At 48.3% G+C, this 22,994-nt stretch overlaps 2 protein-coding genes across 2 annotated transcripts in view; one reads left to right on the top strand and one right to left on the bottom strand.

Annotated features, from left to right (window-relative positions):
- The window catches only part of LOC1277648 (probable nuclear hormone receptor HR38), a 99,966-nt gene extending 88,762 nt beyond the window's left edge, over nucleotides 1-11,204 (top strand). Inside the window, exons 3-6 of the mRNA XM_061654808.1 lie at nucleotides 2,409-2,674; nucleotides 7,963-9,105; nucleotides 9,188-10,367; nucleotides 10,920-11,204. Of these exons, the coding sequence (XP_061510792.1) occupies nucleotides 2,409-2,674; nucleotides 7,963-9,105; nucleotides 9,188-10,367; nucleotides 10,920-11,176 (2,846 nt within the window). The 3' untranslated portion in view covers nucleotides 11,177-11,204. The remainder of the gene's footprint in view (nucleotides 1-2,408; nucleotides 2,675-7,962; nucleotides 9,106-9,187; nucleotides 10,368-10,919) is intronic.
- A 5,948-nt stretch (nucleotides 11,205-17,152) lies between these two features.
- On the bottom strand, nucleotides 17,153-22,515 carry LOC1277647 (carcinine transporter). Its single transcript, XM_061654809.1, has 6 exons — nucleotides 20,874-22,515; nucleotides 19,400-19,624; nucleotides 19,136-19,315; nucleotides 18,097-18,947; nucleotides 17,811-18,030; nucleotides 17,153-17,742 (listed from the first exon to the last, which is right to left on the bottom strand). The coding sequence occupies exons 1-6, from the start codon at nucleotides 21,030-21,032 to the stop codon at nucleotides 17,314-17,316; spliced, it is 2,064 nt and encodes a 687-aa protein (XP_061510793.1). The 5' UTR covers nucleotides 21,033-22,515; the 3' UTR covers nucleotides 17,153-17,313.
- Nucleotides 22,516-22,994: the final 479 nt, after the last annotated feature.

The following is a 22,994-nucleotide window of genomic DNA, read 5'->3' on the forward strand; positions in this document are numbered from 1 at the left end:
ACCGAATCGAATGATCCACCGAAATCTGCGGCAACAGTAAAATCCAAAACAAAACAAAGCAACAACGACGACGACGACCACCGCCACAATCCGTCCCGGGGGAAGCGAAAGGGAAACCCCGAGGAGACAACCGAATTTACCCTGATCAGTCACGGTCACGCAATTACCTCGCGATGCGGTGCGCTCAGACTCCTAGGGGCGTTCAGGAGGGCTCGAACCCATTCGAATCGAATTAAGATTTCATCATACCCTCAGACGCACACACACGCGGGGTCTTTTCCCTTTTATCCTCGTTTTATCATCACCACTTACCTCTATCTAGCGGTGGATGCTGTGTTTCCTTCGTGCACTGTTGGGTTCATTATTTGGGGTTTCGTTGTGTGGGGTGTACGTGTGTGCATCAAATGCGACGCCACAGCGGGCAGCCAGCGTGCTGCAACACATGCAACATCAAACTGAGACGCATTTCGGAGCGTTTGCTCCCCATAGCACGGGGTGAAATGGTTGGACATTGGGGCTGGGGCTGGAACGGAAAATCATTCGCCGGGGGTTGATTTTTCCCATGGCATGGTGCCGTTTGTAACATGAGGCTTGTGTCATGCATTGTTGGCTCCAGGCTAAAGTGTGTTAGCGTATTACATGGCATTGCGTACATGTTGCTATCAAGTGTGTTATCGAGTAGGGAGAGAGACGGCGAAGGTTGTAAGATCAAAATGAAAGGGAATTGGGCATCTTTTGTTGCGCTTTCTAATAGGTTTTTATTCACAAAAATTGGTCATGATTTATATGTATGTTCTTCAAACATTATCGAACGCATCAAACGGAATTGAATGATATCAACACATCTGTCGCGAGACGCTCGGCTAAACAACCGTAATGGTAATTAAATCGTATCAACCATTCCCAACACAAATAATAACAAACAAACCCTGGCCCATCGTAAATCAAAACCCTCTCCAAAAAGCACATCATTAAACGTTCCCGTGCTGATCGCGGCACGACAGATAAGACACAGACAGGAGAGACCGGCAAAATGCTGCGACGACAACCACATTGTCGACACTCAATTTCACATTTTTCACACCTTCTGTTATCGGTCTCGTGCATTGTGTTCTGTCGGCACAACCGTACCTACGGCATGCTTATGCTCATTTGCATCCACAGAACCGTGACCCCTTTTCTGTGTGCACCGCATCTTCACCGTGGTGTCCCGCTGTTTTCGATAATCAACTCGCTAAATATCACCGACTTTTATGGTCCTTCGGGACGGTGGTTCTTTCACTCTAGCGCCGGGAATTCGGCTGTCTAGTGCTCGGCTTATCACGATGAGAAGTTGCGAATGGCGTTTTAGTGTATCCTTTCCCGTTTCCAATGGGTTTCTTTTGTCTAACACGCCCCTTTTTGCTTTGCCGTTTGACTTTAATAAACTCTCAAAAATCGTTTAAATCATCGTAAAATTGTTACTACGACGCAAGCGTACTTTGTCCCTAGTTTCTTTCTAATAAGTTACTCTTAAAGACTGTATCAACTCGCCGGTTTGGTGAATAAGTGTACGCGTGAGCGTTAGAAGTACAGCACAGTCCTTCCAACATTGTCATGTTGCCGAAATTTTAAACACTTCCAAAACGAGAGCCACCCAAACGAACAGACGTTGGTGATCATCCTCTCCTTGGTCAGCCGGAGTTGAAGTGATTTGGTAATAAAAGCACAACCAACACGTACGGCACATTAAAAAACTACAAATAACAGTGGAAAAAAAGCGCGCGCGAGATGGTGTCGAGATTGATCGTGAATGTGTGACGATTTTTCGCCTTGCGGTTTGTGCGTGGGTTTTCCATCTCTTCCGTTCCCGTTCGCCAATATGGCGATTTGCGATAAGCGTTCGGTGAAGCTCTCTAACACGGGCCAGTTGCCATAATCGACACAAGCCCACCCGGTCGACCGAGTCATCGGTGTGTCTTCGGTGCTGAACCACAGTTAGTGTCCGGTTAATATAACGAGCGATTGAAAACTCGTCTCTCTCTCTAGGCTCGTAAAACAGGACGCAGACAGCGTGTTCGGGTCTGGGCGACCGACCAAGAAGCAGATAAGCGTTTGATGGAGTTTCGCTAAATGAAAGCCGCACCAGCCGGATCCATATCGCACCGGCCCGTTTGTCCGAACTTTAATTATGAGTGCGTGAGAGGCTGTGTTTGTGCAAAGAAACAGAGAGAGATAGAGAGAGAGAATAAGTGCGGTCGCGAGTGAAGATTGCTTTTTGTCCCCCGTAGGATGATTATGATGCTTAGCACTTACGGTCAGTTGACGGGGCAGTGCGTGTCAGTCTTTTGACATGTTAGGAGCAACTCCTCCACTTGGTTCGTCATTAAAACCGCTTCCTTTTGTTTGTGTCCTCTCCCTCTTCCCAGGTGCTCCCCATTTGCTATCGCGAGTGGCAACCTCACCGGTCCCATCGGCGGTCCCAGCCGCAGATCCATCGTCAGTGTCGCAGCCAGCGAGTCTGACGGCCACAAGAAGTCCCCTGACGCCCGGTCGCAGCGGTTCCGGTACAGCGTCCGGCACCAGTGGCCATCCGCACGACAACCTGCGCAAAGTAGCAGTATCAGCAGCAGCAGCAGCAGCCGCGGACAGTAGTAACAGCTCAACGACAAGCATGTTACTGCTGCAGCCACAGGTGAGTGAGCGCATCATTGTTTTTAGGTACTAGGCGGGTCCTAAACTGCAAGAAAAAAGGGGTTCTTATCGCTTGAAGCGTCTGCAACACTCTTAACCTAAATTAATTCGTAGCACTTTTACCATAAGGCACCTTGATAATTTTTCTCCAATCAAACTAAAAAGCGCATCTTTCACTGTGCTCTGCACACCTCGGTAACTCATAAAAAAATACAACGCTCGCGCGTGTCCAATCTCCTTCCTTTCCAATACGATCGCAAAGATAAACACATCAATATTTCACTACCCGTTACCTTCGCTCAATAGAAAGATGAAAGGAAATAACTTAAAATTGAAGTCAACAAAGGGGCAGAAATATTCCTCAGCCCAACTTCATCGCACGAAAGATATCTGATAACATCCTCTTTCACGGTAACTCCAATGATCACCAAACCCCTTCGGGCGACAGTTTGGTGTTGGAAAAAACAACAACTACCACCCCTCGGAGCATTATCGAAACACTTAATAAACGGTCCTATCGGGCGATGTATCGACAGATTGTTCGACGTCACCGAGGGGGAGCTTACTTTTGCCCGTGATCGCGCCCGATAGGGGGGAGCTCGGAAAGGCAAAAACTCATCTTAACGTGTCTTTTCACGAAACAACTTGTGCACCCGGGCACAAACTGTCAACCGTGCGCGCCGAGGCTGCCGCTCGGCGGTGATCGGTAATCCTGCTGCTGCTGCTGCTGCTGCCATCGTCATAATCTGTCAGACACACTAGACAATTCGAAATTTTCTACTTTTCACCCAGAAACCCGCAGTAGGACCGACCACTCACCACGAAGGCGGCTGGCGGTGGGCCCGTTTCTCTCCCGTACCATTCGAAGGTTCGTCGTCTGACAGGTCCATGCGCGATCTTCAGATTGCAAATTGTCGATATCGAACTGCGGATGTGTGTGTGTGTGTGTGTTGGTAATGATCGCGATAATGACGATGATTATGACGAACGATCCGAACAAAAGGATACGTCAAGTGTGCGCAGGAGTCAGGTTTTGGCACCACCATCCCCCGCCCGTGAGGAGTGCAAAGTGCATTGGTGAACGTGGCCAGCCGACCACATACCGAGGGGGGATGACCCTCCGCTGTGTAACGCTCAGTTCGCCGGGGACAATCGCGGGGACAGGGCTAAACCCGAAACCGTTCAATAAATCACGAATTCGACAGCTTTCTCCTCGGCAGCCGGTCCCGTTTTTACCCGGGCCCGCTCTGCCGTGTTTCGCTGCGCGTGAGACAACACCGGCCCCCTGTTTTGCGCTGGGTGCACTGGGGTGCATGTTTTCTGTTCCTGTGGCTCCTGCTGATAACTGTTTTGCCCTTTTGTTACGCTCGACATGTTACTGCGACATTGAGGTCGCGCACAAACTCTGCATGTACGGCCCTGCCGTACAGCAGCGCAGGCTACAGTGGATTGGTTAATCGATCGCTGCGTCCCCCGATGGCTTTGGGTCGGAATTTTTTGACGGATTGCTTCATGGCCCGCGGGCAAAGCAGGCGGAACATGCCCACGAGTTCTTTAATGGGACGATGTTTGACACTTTTTTTTTCTTTCTATGGGACTCGACGGCACTTGCATTCGAGCGGCAACGAGTGTCGATTGATTTATGCAAGTGAATGTAGCTTTAAGAAGGTGTTGCAGCTACGGAACATGTAAAAGTGCAATCTCAAAAATCAAAATAAATCAAAAACTCTTCAACTCGAACACCAACAGAAAAATCCCTAATATAGCTTTAAACATTTTGTAAAGCAAAAAGCGCATCTAAATGATCTTGTTTGACTCCCCTCTAAAATAGCAAAATGATCGCACCAGATGTGACCGTAAAGTTCATAACTTCGCTGTGAGTTCATTCGTGTTCCCCCGGAGATTTCAAACGCCCCTCACCCCTATTTCTCGGTCCGATATCGCACCCGAAGCCCAGGCACCCGTCTAACAAAACGGACGAAGACGTCCCGCTGAGGACGGTCGCGTCTCGTCTCGTTCTGCTCGATTCCATTATCTTTGCCGGATCGCTTTCCCAGGCGCTATTTTGGTGAGATGCCGTTGTTTAGGTTTTGTTTTGTTTCGGCCTCACGTCGATCCGGTCTGGGTGGAGAGTTTGGTTTAGTTTGGCTATTTTTTGCCCACAATTTGAAGCATGTTGGAAGCTTGCTGATTAGCAGGGTGAGAAATGTAAAGGAATATGATACGTTATAAAATGGATATAAATACTGCCATGGTGTAAAAAGTAATCTTGGTGATCATTTCATGGTTGGTTTCATTTCAATAATAATGCACTTCTGATGCTTTTATGACGTTTTTCGTGGTGGAAAAAATGATTTCATTTCAAGTTGATTTTGGTAAAGGTGAAGAATAACAGCTCTTGACAGACAAGTTTTAGGTGACTAGTTTTTCAAGATGGAAGGAAACAAGTTACCAGCAGATTGAGGATGGATCTGATGTCAAACAGATTTATTGCATTATCTGTTCTGCAAACATTGGAAGCTTGCTTTCTACTGCCTGCAACTTCAAATCAAACAATACACAGGATGCTTGCACACCTGTGTGATGCAACGAACAGCATCTCACCAACAATCACTTTCTCCAATGGTCCACAATAGCAACAAAAAAAAAGATCACATATTTAAATAACTATCTTCCTGTTGCAAATTTGAATTCGATAGCAAACCAACGCAAACGAACGCGCAATATCGGAGCGAAATGTGGCCTTCTTTGTTGCCTCTTAGTATGCCTTTCCACAGTGCCTCGCACGAGATTGGATGCTCCTCTGCTACATATCGACACGATCTGGGTGCCTGCAAAGAGCAGACCCATCCCCGAGCTTACCTTTTCGGCTGGCCGATACCGAACCGAGATGTGTGTGCGGGACTGCGATTGCATCTTGTGCCCACCCGCTGACAACGCTGCCACGGCGACGCCGCTCACGGCTCGGGTGTGGAGTGTTTGTTCAGCCAGCAAGATGTCGGCACCGTGCCAGATGGTCGCGCGGTTTCGTCCCTTTCCAGTGTCCCCTTTGCGTTTGTTTAGCAGCGATTGTCACGGATTCAAATTTAATATAATCAGATAAGGGCGAGAGCGCGCGCGCGAGAGAGTGGGAAAAGTTCTTTTATTTTCCAAATCCCCACCGCGAGGGCCGTGTGATACGGTTTAAAAAAAAAAGGGGAAGGAAAGGGAGCGATGGTACAATGTATTGAGCGTTGCAAAAGCAGGAAGGGGTATTTGATTTTGCGTCTCACCAAGAGCTAGCTCGAGATATCATTGGCCACAACTTTCGCATTGTGGGGCGCACAACAAACGCCATTTGGGCCGATCTGCGCTCGAAGATAAGGTCCCGGACCGATCTTGCCGCTTGCGATCGGGACGATCGGGGAGGTGCAGGCAGCAGGAAGATGCATCCGTGAGAAAATCAAACAACAAATGGCACACTTTGATGGTGCATTTTATGCAAAGAAAACCAGCAAATACAGCCCACTTCAAATCAGCAGTCTGAAAGAATAAGAACCGATCAAAGACCGACATCGACGGAAAGTTTACATCGCTTACAAGCGTTTTTGTTAAACGACTTTCCATTTGACAGTTTGGCACAGATATCGGCACAAATCGGAAATTTGATAGCACACGCGGAACGAAAAGTGAAAGCCTCGCCGACGGAACTGTTGAAGATGGTTGCGACGCTTTTACGAGCTTCCTGGGTCAAACACCAGACTCATCTTTACCTTTCAGTACCCCTCGCCTTTTGCGCCTGCGGGATGACAGAGCACAATTTTTAATCGAAGAAGATCAATTTCCACGTTAGTTAGCTCATGGGTTCGGGATCGTCTTTTCACCCTTCGTTTCTTTGGGTTCGGAAGAGACAGCCCTGGCTTTTCGCGTATCTTCCCGCGCTGCGGCGAGTGATCGTTTCGCTTGGCGGAGCATAAAAATTGCGTGGGTGATTAAAATCACGGGCAGCCTCCGGCACCCGCAAGCGATGGGAAACAAGATCGCTCGAAAAAAAAAAACGTGGAAAGGGATCGCTTTCCCGAACCGAAGATAGGAAGTGATAGGAAGGTTTGACGCCGGAACGGATAATTGGGTCATGCCCATGCTCATCGAGCGCTAGCGTACCACGACCGCCATTAATCAATTGATTGACTTTCGTTGGTGGGAATTGGGGATTGGATTTGTTGGGAAGAGAATGATTATGGGATCGGAAGGAAGTACGTTTTTTTTTTTCATAATATACAACAAAAAGAACGAACTAAACCTCAATAAAGCAGTCCAATCGCTTGTATCACGTTAAAAGAGGTTTGGCTCAAACGTCATCGATTAAATTAAACCTATTCCGCCACAGTTTTGATAGGCATAGAATTGCAAACTTAATTTACACAGCTCACGCGAAAAGGATACTAAACAACTACTCTTTCCACCCTTCTTTAAATTGCACCCCTTTTTACAACAACCAAATGAATAAGTTATTGCCGCTGTGTGTATCTGGTTGCCTCAGACAGCCCAGCTCATCGCAGTTTTAAGTGAGTTTTGCACGGTTTGGTTGAATTTTTCATTATCCTACCGCTCGGTATCCTTCCGTGCGAGCCAAAAAGCTCCCACTCCCATCCAATCATGGCGCTGACTTTTGATATTTACCCCTTGCCAAGCATAGGTATGGTAGGGGACCGTGTCGGCCAATGGAAAACACTTGCGTCCCCCTCCCCGGCGTGCAGCGGGCCGAAACGGACGGTAAAATGTCGAGCGAGCAATTTTCCTTCAAGCAACAGCGAGCACGTCATCAACCGTGGAAAAAAGGTGGGAAAAGCAGTGTGCTGCGTGAAAATGAACGAGCAAGTGCGATGGCCATGCAGCGGAACGAACGAAAGCGGACGGGCTGAAATGGTTATTGCCTTTTTTTCTCTTTTTTGTTTTGTGTGTTTGTGTGTGTGTGTGTGTTGCTACCTCTTCTCATCCTCCTGTAGCAATGGCTGCGACGTACCGAAAAGGGGGTTTGCTTGCGCGAAACTACCGGAAACTAGCGCGAAACGGCGATTGCGCTCGAAAGCCACGCCTCTTGGGCGAAATTTTTCCCTCGAAAAATCGCCATTCGTTTCCATGGCATGGCATTCGGGAAAGTGTTGCAGTTTCTTTTTCCATTTTTGCTTTGCGCTGTTTTATTAATTATCTTCTCTTTCTCTCTCTCTCTCTCTCTCTCTCTCTCTCTCTCTCTCTATTTTTTTGTCTCTTTTCTTATTGCGCTTTGCGTGCAACGTAAACGCCCAGGCGTCATCTTTTAGTTCCGTTTCTTCATTTGATTATTTACTGTCACAATCGCAGAGCCATCATCAGGAGCAGTCGTCCTATCACCATTCGCATCTGCCACAGGAGCAGCAGCAACAGCAGCAACAGCAGCAGCATCATCAACAACAACATCACCATCACCCACAACAGCCCCATTCGTCGCTGGGACATTCCCAATCGCTTCATCACGAGCAGCAACACCACCACCAGCAACAGCACCCTCACCAGCACCAGCACCATCAGCTCGCGTCCGGGCTAGACAAGTTCGTGGAGCTGTTCAGTGCGGCCCAGCCGCACACGCCGGCCGAATCGATCACCACCGAGTCGTACCTAGCGGACCAGACGCAACATTCCAACAGCTCCAGCGACACGCTCGTCGGGCTCGAGGACAACCCGTCCACGTTCGGTGGCTCGAGCGACAGCATCCCGTCCGCGCTGCTGAAGGCGTCCTACAAGGAGGAGCTTCCGAGCCCGTTCAGTGCAGGGCCGTCAACACGAGCGCCCACCACCGAGCCGCCCGACACGGATCTCCTGTTCGAGTCGTCCTCCACCGAAGAGCTCGGGCTGCTGACGCTACGGTCTAGCAGCGATCCGGTGCTGGCGAGCAGTGCCCGTCTGCCCCAAGCGATTGTTCACGCGCAGCAGGGACAGCAAAGGCCCAACGCGCCGGCCACCGCCGGTCCGAGCGGTGTGGAGTCGGTGGCGGCAGCAGCAGCGGCCGCCTCACTGCTGCCCAGCTTCCAGGAAACGTACCCGATCAAGTACAACCAGCTGGCCAGCTACGGGCTGAAGATGGACGACGATTGCTTCAAGATGGCGACCTCCCCGCACCATCATCAGGCTGTGACGGCGGCCTACGCCCACCATGGCAGTGTGTACGGGCATGGCCATCAGCACCATCACCATCAGCATCACGGTGGAGTGGCGGTCGGTGGCGTTGGGCTCGTCGGTACCGGGCTGCACCAGGGCCATTACGAGTTTGGAGCGCACACGGCTGGTGGAGCTAGTGGAGGCATCACGCAGTACAACAACCCGGCAGGACCTCCAGGAAGTGGTGGAGGTGGTGGAGCTGGTGGCACTGCAACTGGAAGCTTCTATTCCCCTTCGTACGAGCAACATCCAGCTGTAAGTATGACTTGAGCATAAAACATTAATTCCGGGAACTTCTTCAACAACAACATTTTTGTCTGGCTTTTTCATTTCCCAGGGCTATGGTGGACAGGTCAGTGCACAGGACACGTACTCGCTGCCACCGTTCCCGACGGTGGCCGAGCTGCACGTCACCACGACCTGCCATCGCCGCTCGTCCCTCCCGATACAGCGCTCCGAGTCGACGTCCAGCAGCGAAAGCCCCAAACCGCCCCGGATTGCCATCTACAACAAGTATTCGGCGCTTCCGAGTGCCTCCAGCTCGGCATCCAGCTCGCCAGGCTACATGAACAACAACAATCCGAACACGATCAACAACAATGAGGTGGCGGCGGCGGCGGCAGCAGCCGCAGCAGCAGCAGCAGCAACTTCCGCCGGCGGTATCGTTGGAGCAGGTGCCCCAACTCCCGTAGTGGCGCCACCGCCGACTGCCGCTTCTACCGTAGTGGCCCGCGCAACCCCGACCTCCCAGAGCCCATCGCAACTCTGTGCCGTGTGCGGGGATACGGCCGCCTGCCAGCACTATGGCGTGCGAACGTGCGAAGGCTGCAAGGGCTTCTTCAAGCGCACCGTCCAGAAGGGCTCCAAGTACGTGTGCCTCGCGGACAAAGCGTGCCCGGTGGACAAGCGGCGACGGAACCGGTGCCAGTTCTGCCGCTTCCAGAAGTGTCTCGCCGTCGGCATGGTAAAGGAGGTCGTCCGTACCGACTCGCTGAAGGGTCGGCGCGGTCGGCTACCGTCCAAGCCGAAGTCACCGCAGGAGTCACCGCCGAGCCCGCCCGTCTCGATGATAACGGCGCTGGTGCGTGCGCACGTCGACACGACGCCCGATCTCGCCAGCCTCGACTACAGCCAGTACCGGGAGCCGGGGCAGAACGAGCCGATCATCACCGAGGCGGAGAAGGTGCAGCAGTTCTACAACCTGCTCACCACCTCGGTCGACGTGATCAAACACTTTGCCGACAAGCTGCCCGGGTACAACGATCTCAGCGTCGAGGACCAGGAGCTGCTGTTCCAGTCGGCCTCGCTCGAGCTGTTCGTGCTGCGGCTATCGTACCGGGCCCGCAGTGACGACACCAAGATGACCTTCTGCAACGGTGTCGTCCTGCACCGCCACCAGTGCCAGCGATCGTTCGGCGACTGGCTGAACGCGATACTGGAGTTCAGTAAGAGCCTGCACGCGATGCAGATCGACATCTCCGCGTTTGCCTGCCTGTGTGCGCTGACGCTCGTAACGGGTAAGTTTGGGAGACACGCCAGTGTTTGTGGGAAGGGAGGCACTATTGGAACCATAAATCAAATCGATCTTGCATATGAAGGCTTTGGGTTGTTGCGTCGATGTTCTTTACCTTAAAATGGTAACGGCGGAGGCAAAAGAAGACCTCCCCTGAAACATCTGCTACTGGGTAACAGTATCCAGGCCCGAAGCGACCCAGTTTGGATATTGCAAATATCCCGCTTATTAGCACTCTATTAGCATGGAATTAATTACCACGCCTCTTTGAGAGTGGAGTAGAGACAGACGCTACCATGACAAGATAATTAATATTCCGTTTTCGGACGAGTAGGTAGATAACAAACCTGGGCAGAACAGATGGCACGCGGCATATAGGTCTACATAGAACCTGTTTCTAACCGAGCTGCGGCGTGCGATCGATTACCGAGCGTTGATTGGTTCGTGGGTGGAATCGAGAGTTTTGACAAGCGCTTCGTTCGTTCGCTTGATTTATGATAAATCGCTCCATTACTAACCTGATTCTTCCTCTCTCTCTTTCTCCCTGCTTCTCTAGAACGCCACGGTCTCCGGGAGCCGAAAAAGGTCGAGCAGCTGCAGATGAAGATCATCAGCAGCTTGCGCGATCACGTCACGTACAACTCGGAGGCGCAGCGCAAACCGCACTACTTTAGCCGGCTGCTCGGCAAGCTGCCCGAGCTCCGGTCGCTGAGCGTCCAGGGACTGCAGCGGATATTCTATCTCAAGCTGGAGGATCTCGTACCGGCACCGCCCCTGATCGAGAACATGTTCTTGGCCAGTCTGCCCTTCTAAACCTCCACCCCCCCCCCCCCGTACTTACTTCCACAATATACAAGACACTTGACATGTGGACAAGAATCATAGTAGGCTAGTAGAATTGCAGTACACCTGGCTCGACCGTTGTGAGCAGCAGCCAGTGTTAGGTGTTTAGGGAAATAATCCTTAAATTTATTATACTTGTGCGTGTGCGTGTGTGAGCTTAGATAGTAAGAAGACCCATGTGTGTGTGTGAGTTTGTAAATGTGTGTAAGCGTGTTTGTGTGTGTGCGCGGGAGTAGAATTAAGTACGTCGAACGGTAGGTAATCGATCCCGAATCCCGAACTTTCAATCCCACACCATAGCTCCGGAATCTGCTGTCGTCTTCCCCACCAAAAAGCAAACTGGTCTCCAAACGCTTCGATCGGAAAGAGCTGATTTATGGGACAATTTTTCATCAGCTTTTATTTCCCTGTCCTCCCGCCCGGGCCCCGGCTCCCACACATCCACTTTGTCGGCACGTTGGTGCTTGATTGTTTTAAATGAATTGCAATTAAAGTGCGATTATATTGATGAGTTTTTCGGTTTTCACCTAGGAGGAGACGTGCACTGAGGAGTCTCGTTCGTTTATAGCATAGTTTGTCGCACAGTGTACGCCAAATTGCGTGTACCAGCAAGAGGTCCATCGGCTCGATCGCTCGGAAGATGCTGTTTCCTTCTTCCATGTTTTTTACCCCTTTCCTCTGTTGGTTTCATACTTGCCAAACATGACAAACTCTACACATGAATTATGCATTAGCGCGGGACGTAGCGAAACAGGGAACGATCCTAAATGAAGCATGCGTTTTCTGTTCGGTTCATCAACCGCTTACTGGCCCGCCCTCGGGGGGACTCATCGTGCCTCCCCTCGGGCAGCAAAACAAAACAAAAAACATCCTCCCTTTGGGGTTTGGTTTGGTGTGGAGCGGTTATTATAAATGTAGATTGTCCCGAACGGGGCAGATAATTTATTGACCGCAACCCGGTATTTTCCTTTGGCGGGAGTTTTTTTTGAGGGGGGAGTTATGTATATTATGCATTTCGGCAATCGCGACTCTTCCCAATATCGCAGAGAGGGAAAGTTTGGCGGTTTTTGGTTTTGTTCAATGCAAATGGACTGTAGCTACGGGCATCATGAGGAAATGGGGCGGTTGTAGTGGAGTGACGAAAATAAATCAATTTCGATGCACTTTTGTCATCCATACAGTTGAACTCTTGTTAAGCGGGGCAAGATGCAAAAAAAATGTTAAATTGTTCCCAACGATCAAGCTACACCGGAGATTCTGTGTGGGGGAACGGCAAACGTCTTAAGAAACTTCTCCATTTGATGTTAAACACAATTCGGCACCTGAATGATGTTTCAAAAACACAACAGCTATATTACAACACTATCTTACATAAAGCTACAACTAATACGATAACCATAAAGTAGTACAAAACCGGAAAACAAAACACATAAATATATATATAGTGCAGCGTCTCAAAACGGAAAAAAACGAAGGAAAAGGCGATAGTAATTTAAGACAAAAGCATCCTGCGACGAGTGATGATAGAAGCAAGTCGAAGAAAACACACATCGCTCTACACATCGATTAAAAGAAGGGAAAAATAGTGAAGGAAGAAGAGAAAGAGGAAACATAATCTTGAAAACATAATTGCGATACTTTTATGCTAGTCGGATAATTTTAATTGTAATTTGGGGAAAGAAATGAAGAAAATCCCAAACACGAGAGAAAAGAACAGGGGCTATATTCTTAACCGAGCCAGGACAGGAGACAAAACACAAAGTGAAAGTGCAAATGAGACAGCCATTTTCACTAGCGAAAGTAAAACAAAAAAGACACTTCTAACCCTTCAGTGTTACGTACAATATAGGATAGGTAAAAAAGAGATTGTAAAATGGATAACTTGCACAAACAAAACAAACAAACAAACAAACAAACCCAGGAGCTTATCAGTAGGAAGTAGTACAATCCGTGTTGGTAAGAGAGAGAGAGAGAGTGTGTAATCACAACGATGCTCCCAATCGAAGCCCTGCTCCAACCCGAAACATCCCACATACATGTACACTCCATACACCCGTAGAAGAAGGATCCCGTTTTACCGCTGCTGGAGGGCTTCACGAGACGCTTCTCCGTCCGCTTTTGTATCTACTTCTTGATTTGCTTGAATAGCAATAATTACGTTACCAGAGCTTGCCATTGAACTTTTACGTTTGTTGTTTTATGATATGTGTTTGTTTTTTTTTTTTAATTTCTGTACTATTTTGTCTCCACTTTACATTTTATGTACGTACCGGTATCTTTTACTTTCATAGTGTAATCTTTCCCTTTTTTTCGTGTTTTGTTAAATTGTGAAGATATTTAGTGTGCGTTTTGTTTTATCTTAGTGAGTTTCGTTTTTGTTTAGTAGTTTAATTATATCGAGCTCGAGCTTAAGGATGCTTCTGTACATATGTTTTTTGTTTGTTAGCAAAGTGGTTTTATGTTTAAGGTTTTAGTTTTTACCAACACTACGATACGATAGCGATTGTAAGCGTAAACTATTATTAAAAAAAAACCTGTGAAGCTACAAGCCTCTTTTAATTTGTCCCTCCCTTAAGTTGCCTTTCATTCAAGTGTGAACCGTTCAATTTAACGTTCAATTCATCTCGTACTCTTCGAAGCACTTCGTATCAGATCAGATCGGAGGCATCTTTAAAAAAGAACACCGTAACCCATTTCACACGTGCCTAACATTGACATGCCCACAAAGACTCACCATTATTCAAGTGTCCGGCTAGTAGCGCCTTACCAATTTCGAACAAATGTTTGCCTTCTTAACTTCTTGTAAACATTAAAGAGATCTTTTCATTACTTTTCACTGATGCATTTGATAGGTACAACGGGGCAACCAAGACACGTACAGAAACGAACAAATCGAATTAAACAGATACCTGAAAGTGCCATTTTATTGTTCTGCCCTGCCTCGCAGGAACGGAAGATAAACGGAAAATCGAATCGAAAAGAATGAAGGAAATTAATGAAAGAAATAGTAACCTCCACATCTCGCACATACCTTACAGACGCATATAGCAAACAGAGAACATAAGAATATAAGCGAAAAAATGACACAAACAAAATACCTGAAGCCTCCTGATATTATTCGACGCAAAGCACACAGCAAACAACAAAATGAAGAAAAAAGACATAAAAAAACGAATGCCTTGAAGTTAACCTATACCCTGTAAACTGTAGCTGTAACTAGAAGCACACCGTATTAAACACGATTGTACAACACATCGGCAAACAAGACTTTCGGAATGAATTAGGAAAAGGTAAAAATTATGCGATGAAGAGCGGAAAATACAACAACGCAACCACAACCAAGACAAGAGAATGAAAAAAAGTAAAACACAACAAAAGGGAACCAAATTTTCTGCTTAGTGGATAATATACAATGACCGTGATGAACCGTGTAGTGTGTGTGTGTTACGCGTAGATATACATTCTTAGGAGCAGAATCAAATTCTTCGCTCTTAAGCCAACGAAAGCTGCTGACTTTTTTGGAATGGATGGATCAAAAACAAACAAACCAACAAAAAAAAACAAACGAATGTGGAATATACATACATTTTAGTGTACCTTTGGATGTTAATACGTTTTAGTAAGAAAAGCTATGAGGTGTCCTTTTAAAAGGCGGCGGCATTACAGTGGCCGCGTACAAATCTCGCGCGTACCCTTACGTTTTTGACCACATTTTTTTGGCACCATTTTGTGATATAATTGATAGTACACAGCTACCTATTGGACGAACGAAAGCTTGCTTTTTTTGCAGATCATTGAGTTAAATCATTGTTTTTCCTCAATGAATAGAGACATAATAAATATGGGGAAACAAAAAAGGTAAATCTACCAAGCATAAAAACACAGCCCCAGGCACGTAAGCTTTCCAAATTTCATCTCTCACGACAGCCTTTATCATTCGATAACACAATGTTAGTCGCCTTTGCTGTATTACCTCACTGTATTTAGGTGGATATATAAATATTGTCAGTACGTAATGTGTATTTGCTGATATTTTAAATGATGCGCAAAAACCATTTTATACGAGCGATTTTTTTCTTCAATTTTGCAACAAACACACTTATTCACAGGCATAGGGGACAACAGAACCACTGAATGTACCACTAACAATATAAAAGAGAGAATACGAGAGAAAGAGCATATGAAATAAATATAAATATACATAAATGAACCATTTAACTTCCGTCCTCATAAATATTCTATCTAAAAACACAACAACAACAACAACAAGACAAAAAAAGATTGAATATATAGAAGCATCAAAGACTAGTTGAAAGAGATGATAATACAGCGATAAACAGAAGCAGAAAAAGGCAGAACAAAAATACTATTATTCGCGTTTGAATAGCCATAGAATTCCCACCATCACGCATTTTTCTCGTTCAGTTACAATTTGCTACAAGACGTTCGTTCGTAAGGCATTTTAGCATTAAGAGCAGAGGAAATCGCTACTATCAATGTGTCCATCGTTGTTGCACCCCGTTGTTGTTTCCTCACCGTCCCCCCCGATTTGCCCCCTCCTCAAACAGCACGCACGCTTGCGCCCTGTGTTGCTTATTAGTAACTTATTAGCTAGATTAATTGTGGTTTCGTCGTCCTTCCCGATTTGTTTTACTAGTACAAACTTGCGCATATTAGGAGATCGCCCGGTTTGATGTGTAAATGTGTAGGTCTGTATGTGTGTATTTGTGTGAGCCACAGTTTCGATTTGATTGTGGAATCGACACGTTCAAAATATCATCCTATTAGTTGTTAGCCAAGGGACGAGAAACTGGAGAAACGATTTCGAAACATATCCTCCAAAAGATAGTGAAAAAACTGCATTACCGAAGCCGGTGCAGATAAAAAAAAACCATTATGCCAACACGTGGTATGTGTGTATGAGTGTGTGTGTGTGTGTGTGTGTGTTCTTCTGAAGCTGAGATAAGAGAAGCGAAGCAAATGAGCTGACAAACGAAATCATGCATGAGTGTGTCTGTGTTTTTTTTCACTAAACCAGTAACCAAGTAGTGTAAGACGAACAGGCAAAAAAGAGAAAAAGTGATGTTAAACAAACAGGAAGCAGCACGATATTATACTAGAAACAGAAGAAAACTTTCTTTATGGACTGTAGGGGGAAAACAGAGAAAGAGGAAAGAGGAATAAAAAGAGAGAAAAAGATAAGAGAACAAACGATATACCTTTTAAGGACACTAGCAAGTAAGTTTTACTTTTACAAATGATATACTATTTAAATATTAAATAGAAGAAGAAAAAACAAACAAAAAACAAGGAAAGCTGTGCAAAAAGAAGAAGAGAAAACAGGAGAAGAGAAGAAGATAACGTGTGGAAAGGACTACAGATACTGAAACGAATACACTATATTTGCGAAATATACTCAATGTTATACTGTCCGATTTATAAGAGCAAACCCACAGTGCGTGTTTGTGTGCGTGTGTATGAACAACCAATAAGAAAGGAAGAGACAGAAAATAGGCCGGCGATCATCACCACTACTTACCCAATATATAAATGTATAAGCCTGGACCCCAGTGCACCGCAGAAAGGGCAACAACCACACACACACTAAAGCTAAAGAGTAAAACACAAAACCCAGTATCGTCAGCCAGTAAGTGAACGTGTTACAAAAAAAAACCATAAACTATATAAACTTATATCATCCACACACACACACACACCAACAAAAGAGAGGAGATCGTATGTTATATGAAATAAACTAAACAAACAAAACAAAACAAATAAAAGAGAGAACCCATTGCCAGAGCACATCTTACAGAAGAGAGTAGAACAGCGCAGAGAAAAAGGCAGAGGGAAAAAGGCGAACAGTGACAGTGAAACAGGGGCAGCAGGCACACTCAACCGAGACATACACACATACAAATCCCATGAATGAGAAAATCTCGAAAATATACATATACGTATTTCTTTATTGTTAATACAAAAAAATACATCCACGGTGTCTGTGTCATTTTGTTCTAAACCTGCTGTACTCACATGCAACGAAACGTTCTCGTTATATATATCACAAACCTTCGCAAACTTCTCACCAGCCCCGGGGCGAGCCCTCTTTAAAACCAATAGGTCAGCTGCATAGCACCGTCCTTCGTCTTTTGCGTGTCCATCGTGCTGGCCTGCCGTACGAGTCGCTTCATCGACTGGCGCCTTATTCGGGCGAGCTCGAGCGGTGTCCGCTCGGTCGAGCAGGAACCGGACCCGGTCGCTAGGGGGCCCGCATTGATGGGGACGCCCGCGTTCAGCTCGAGCGCCGCGTCGGACGGATCGTGCGACAGGTTCTCGTACGAGCTGGTCGGGGACTTTTTGCTCGGTATGCAGCGGAAACACTCGTCGAACGTCCAGTCCTGGCCGAACAGTTCGCCCTCCTCGAGCGTTTGCGGGAGTCGGTGGTGCAGGGTTTCCGGGAGGCGGAGGCCGGTGAAGCCACCGAGCACGGACACGCAGCCCATTATGACGAGCGGTAGGCGGAGGTTCTCTTTGCCCTGTGAGGTGAAAATTGGAAATAGGAACATTAGGATCTTTGGTTTAGAAGTTCAAAGTCTATGCTTACCAAGTATGTAATGAATGGGATGACGATAAGACCCAATCCTCCGATGTAGCTGGACGTCCCAATGCCAACACCTCGCACCTGCGTCGGGTAGAGTTCCCCAGCGAATGGGTAAATGATCAGGAAGGAGGCCGATATCATCGACTTTGAGAGTAGATACAGAATGAGAGTCTCCGTTACGGCATCCTCCGTCAATACGACAGTCACTATACAGCTAATTCCACTGCAAGGAACACAAAACAGCATTACTTCCTCAACTTTGAGATCTTCAAGACGCTCTCCTTCTCACCTCAGTATCATCAGCAAACACATTGGCCACCGACGACCCCACCGATCCATGATGATCCAGCAGATGATGTAGCTCGGTATCTCCACCAGCGAGGACAGAAAGAAGCTGAGGTACTGATTCTCCCCAAGCGACGGCCCGTAATAGCTCAACCCGAGATATACCGTCTCATTGGCGAACCAGTTCAGCGTGATCAGTATCGTCTTCAGTCTCATGTTGGGCGTTTTGCACAGATCAAACGCACCGATCGTGGCTTCCGTCCGTTTGGTCGTGCGGCTCTTCTCCGCCAGCACGCGCTGCTGCAATCGCTTCCGGAAGCTATCCGGCAACTGCTTCCCATTGACACGTGCCATCTTCTCCAGTATCAGTAGCGCCTGCTCCAGCTTACCCTTCATCAGCAACCACCGGGGCGATTCAGGCATTACCAGCAGATACAGAAAGTAGAGCAGAAACGGCACGGAAGTGTAAAGCGTCAGCAGGACCCAATCCCGTATCAGATAGGTAACGCCCGCCAGCATCATAATGCCGAACGTGTAGAACGTACAGGTCATCACGGTGACGAACGAGCGGTAGTTGGGCCCCACCAGCTCGAGCGCAATGATGAACGGGATCTGGTAGACGGCCGGTATGGTAAGGCCCACGATCACCCGGCTGAAGGCCCACATCCAGAAGCTGCTGCTGGCGGCGGTGATAAAGCTGCCGACGAGCAGCGTGGCCAGACAGGAGAAGTACGATATCCGGCGGCCGAGTCGATCGTTCAGCAGCCCGAACAGGTACACGCCGACCGGACCGCCGGTGTTGAGTGCGACGAGCCCAAGCGTTGGATAGATGTCGTAATCGCACACGAGATTAAACTACAGAGAACAGAGAGGGTTGAGAGATTTGCGAACAGTTGTTTAGGGGAATTGACAGATCTTCCTGCTATCTACTAAGTCTGCTTCATTTGCATGCGAGGGAATGCTAATCTCTAATCGCAGGTAGGGGATTTTATTTATTTATCGCACTCCCTTCCCGGGGGGGGCCACTGTAACGCTATACTCACATCGATCACGATCGACGACTGCACCACGGTGGTGTTGTATTCCCATCCCTCCCGGCACGGTTCCGTCGGCCAGGAGCTGTTCGGTGCGAGCGGTTCCCCGCTCGCGTCACTGTAGTTCAGTATCTCCTTCCAGTCCACTGCGTAGCGGGAGCATTTGCTGTAACTTTCCACCCCGTCATGCTTGTTTGGTGCGGAAGAACGGAATATATGATTTATTGTTCGATCTTTGTCGCATCACCTCACCCATCAGCTTGTTCTGCTTACCTCCACCAGCGGTATGGAGTAGAGTTTGCGCTCCTCGGCGGTGAAGTTGGCGAGCTCCGGCACCCGGCACCAGTACTCCTCCGGCACATCCGTCATGAACAGTTGATTGAAGGCACAGAACCCGCAGGGTATGCAGGCTGGGAGACATATTAGCCAGAGTAGCAGCTTCTGATACCGTCCAAACTCGCCAATCACCGGCAGTAGCTCATCCAAATCGAACGGTTCCTAAGGAAATTGGAGAGAGAGAGAGAGAGGAACCAGTAACACCATCCTTTATCGATTCAGCCGTCAGCTACAGGTGTACAATGTTTTAATGTTAATAGTGCTACATTATAAAACCCGATACGCTCACCCTGGGGAAGGGAAAATAAGGGACACCCTCAGCACTATACCCCTCACTCTCCCTTTCCAAAACCACCAACCGGTAAGTACTGCCTTGAAGTACTCGAGCGTGAATGTTTGTAATTGACTCTGGTAAACGGATTAGTTACCATTTGCGTGTGCATAAGTCTATGTGTTTGTGTGTTTGTGTGTGTCTTGCCACCTCTTTTAGCATGATGACCGGTCGCCCTTTTTGTTATGGGTGTCCTCTTGCTATTATTATTGTTATTATTATTGCATAATCCACAGTGTCATGGTGGCGGCCTGTTTGCTGTAGCGTGCATTTTGTACTATTCTGTTACGCGATTGGGTGCCAGTTTATCCCTTGCTTAAGCTGATGTGCTTCCGGGATAAACCGCCCGCCCGGGTTTGATGGCTACCTCAAGGCCTTACGGCCGGTAACGGTAGTGGAAGTTGAGCGAACGGTGGCGCTTTGTAGTTTGTGGAGAGGCCCCACGTGGACTTTGGGGTTTTATTGGATTTTTTTTTTTGAAATACAGAAATACAGGGAATGTGGGTTGCATCGATTGCACTCCCCAATGACCTGAATGCATTGGAAGGATTCTTCAGGAAAAAGGGTGACCATGTTTTACTTCTTCCCAACACGATCACTTACGAGATGTTTTTTTTTTGTCTTTGACTTCTGAATTGAACTCCAACTTTATATCCGATCTAGACTCCAGTTTGGTATTCCCCCCGGAGTGGTCCCACTTCCATTACAACATTATTCAATTAGCATGCATCACACAAGCATCTCCCGTCCATTTTCGGGCTCATGCACCAACCCTTCCCGTGGCTTCCGAGATGTGTGCCTTACATGGGTAGCGAGCAAATAAAATCATTTACAATCAAAAAGGGGCAAGCCGGCAGCTTCGGCGCAGCTCATTGCGCTGAAGATCAAAGCGTGTAACTGGTTCGCCTTAAATGGGAGAGCGGCGTGCTCGAATCAGTGAAATCAGTGTTGATCGCCACCAGACGACTCCAATTTGGAATGCATCATAATTGCACTTTATATGACCACACTGTAGCGACAACTTTGTTGGGAGAGGAAAAAGTGGAAACTTACTACTAACGCACGTGAGCACCGACTTACCTCTGCCAGCATCTTCTCGCTCTCCAGTACCTCCGGCTCCTCGCCACCATCCTCCGCCTCGTCCTCCTCCTTCACCTCCATCTGTGGTTCTAAGGGTGGTTTTGTCGTATTGCTGCTGCTCCTTCTTCCATTCATGGTTGCCCGTTCTGCACGCCCCATCAAGCTTCCGGTGTGTTTTTTTTTCGAGTAGTAGTTAGGTGGCTACACTACGCCACCACTAATACTGCTACACGCGCAACGCTTGGTGCGCGGTTTGGCGCGGTTTTGCACCTTCGTTTCCTGCTACACCGATCTACCCTTCCCAAAAGCGACGCCTCCTGTGTGCTGTTGCGCTGTTCTGTAGGGGCAACAAGACACAAGACACCACCAACAACTACGGGCAAAACACTTCGGCGTAGCCTACTTCAAAGCACGGACACACGCGACTGTTTGCCTTGCTCGGCGCGACTACCGCGGCTGATTATTTAATTAGTGCAAAGAGAACACCCACACATTGGAGGAGGACTGAGGGGCAAAAAAAAGGTTTGTGCTATGTTTGGCGAAAGTAATCGAACACTCGCTCCTCCACACACACACACACTTTTCACAGGGCAGGAAAAACACTACCGAAAGGCTGTGCGGAACTTTTTGATCGGAAGCGCGATTGGCGTACAGCCTGTCTAGCGTGGCACGTGCTCACTCGCGAACTGCGAATCCAGCGTGCGTTGGGGCACATTCATCAGGTACGTGTATGTAGATATATATCAAAATCCCACCACAAAAACACACACACATCCAGACGCGTACAACGGAACCGGCCTATGCGTAAGCGCGTTCTACGAACTTTCCCACCCGTACGGACGGACGGACGGGCCAATTATGCAACTGGACCGTTTCGAGCCGTTTAGATGAGCAAACAACGCCACCTTCTAGGGCTAGGCCCTCGGATTGTTGTTGTTGTTGGTGGTTGTGGTGGGGACTTCCCGAAAGCCTACCGGATCGACGACGCGTGGTGATTGGATCGGACGTACACGGTGTTTGGTTTTATCCACATTTTTAATGGCGACCAGACCACGCGCACGCGAAGACACTACACAAGCGGCACGGTGTATTTTTTTTTTCACTTTCCTGACGCTACAGACACACTGCGGATCGATCCGTGTTCGTTATGATGTGCTCGATTGTACTCGTTCGCCTCCTTGCCAGCGACTGAGGCTAAGCTCCATCCGCAACGGGCACTGTTTTCGCGTACGGTGGCGCACCGTGTGCGCATTGGAGAGCAACTGCAGCCAACTGCCCGACTCGCGGTGACTCGCTTCGGTTGCGACCAGCACAGCCAGCACAGACAGCAGTGTAGAGAGGCGGGTGTGCTGGGCCTAGCTTCGGGCGAAGAAGCTCGCGGGGCGTAATCGGAAACTCGACGCGCAAATCCAATTATAACAATCATAACACATCGGGGTTTATAAAGAAAGAGCAACAACAACAAAACAAACTTCCCGAACGCGCGACAGGCAGGCCAGGCAGGAGAATCGGAAAAAAGGTCCACCAGGGCTCGGTCGTCTAGAACGAGCAGCTCCAGCCGACGGCGATTGCTGATCTGTTTCGCACCAGTGGAGCAACGTTACTGTAGCCGAGCGCTGAGGTGCAGTCGATGAGCCCGGCGCAACGCAACAGCCTGGTTGGGCTGTGCGACTCTCTGCAAGTTGCCCCTTCCGCTCAACAACAACAGCAACGGGCAACCGGCAGCAGCAGCAGCAGCAGCAGCAGCATGGTAATAAGTCAAGGGCTCGATCGATCGAACGGCGCTGGGAAGCTGTGGCAGGGCTTTGCGCGGGAAAATCTTACGGTGCGCGCGTGCCCGTACACAGCACACGTGGGACACGCGACGCGCTGATGGTGAAGGTGTTTGCGCAGTTAATCGGAAGGGGGCCAGCGTCAGAATTGAATAATTTGCTGCATTTGAAAACAATTTGATTCACTCGCCTGCTCGTAAACCGTTCCCGTGCATGTGGGAGATATGGTAAACTGGTCTGGGTTGCCTTGATCTTCAAAATCTCGGAACGGTTGGCTGAGCGCGCGCCGCTTGCTTATCTAGGTTCTGTGCATCTCCATGGCAACCGAGTAATTCATTCAAAGCGTACT

Source organism: Anopheles gambiae, chromosome 3, assembly GCF_943734735.2.
Source record: "Anopheles gambiae chromosome 3, idAnoGambNW_F1_1, whole genome shotgun sequence".
In the NCBI taxonomy this organism is placed as follows: Eukaryota; Metazoa; Arthropoda; class Insecta; order Diptera; family Culicidae; genus Anopheles; species Anopheles gambiae.

Coding starts and splice junctions, on each gene's coding strand:
- LOC1277647 (XM_061654809.1), bottom strand. CDS start 21,032: ATGGGGCGTGCAGAACGGGCAACCATGAATGGAAGAAGGAGCAGCAGC. Junction 18,031..18,096: donor TGTTTGCTGATGATACTGAG/GTGAGAAGGAGA, acceptor TGTTCCTTGCAG/TGGAATTAGCTGTATAGTGA. Junction 17,743..17,810: donor TCCCATTCATTACATACTTG/GTAAGCATAGAC, acceptor TTCACCTCACAG/GGCAAAGAGAACCTCCGCCT.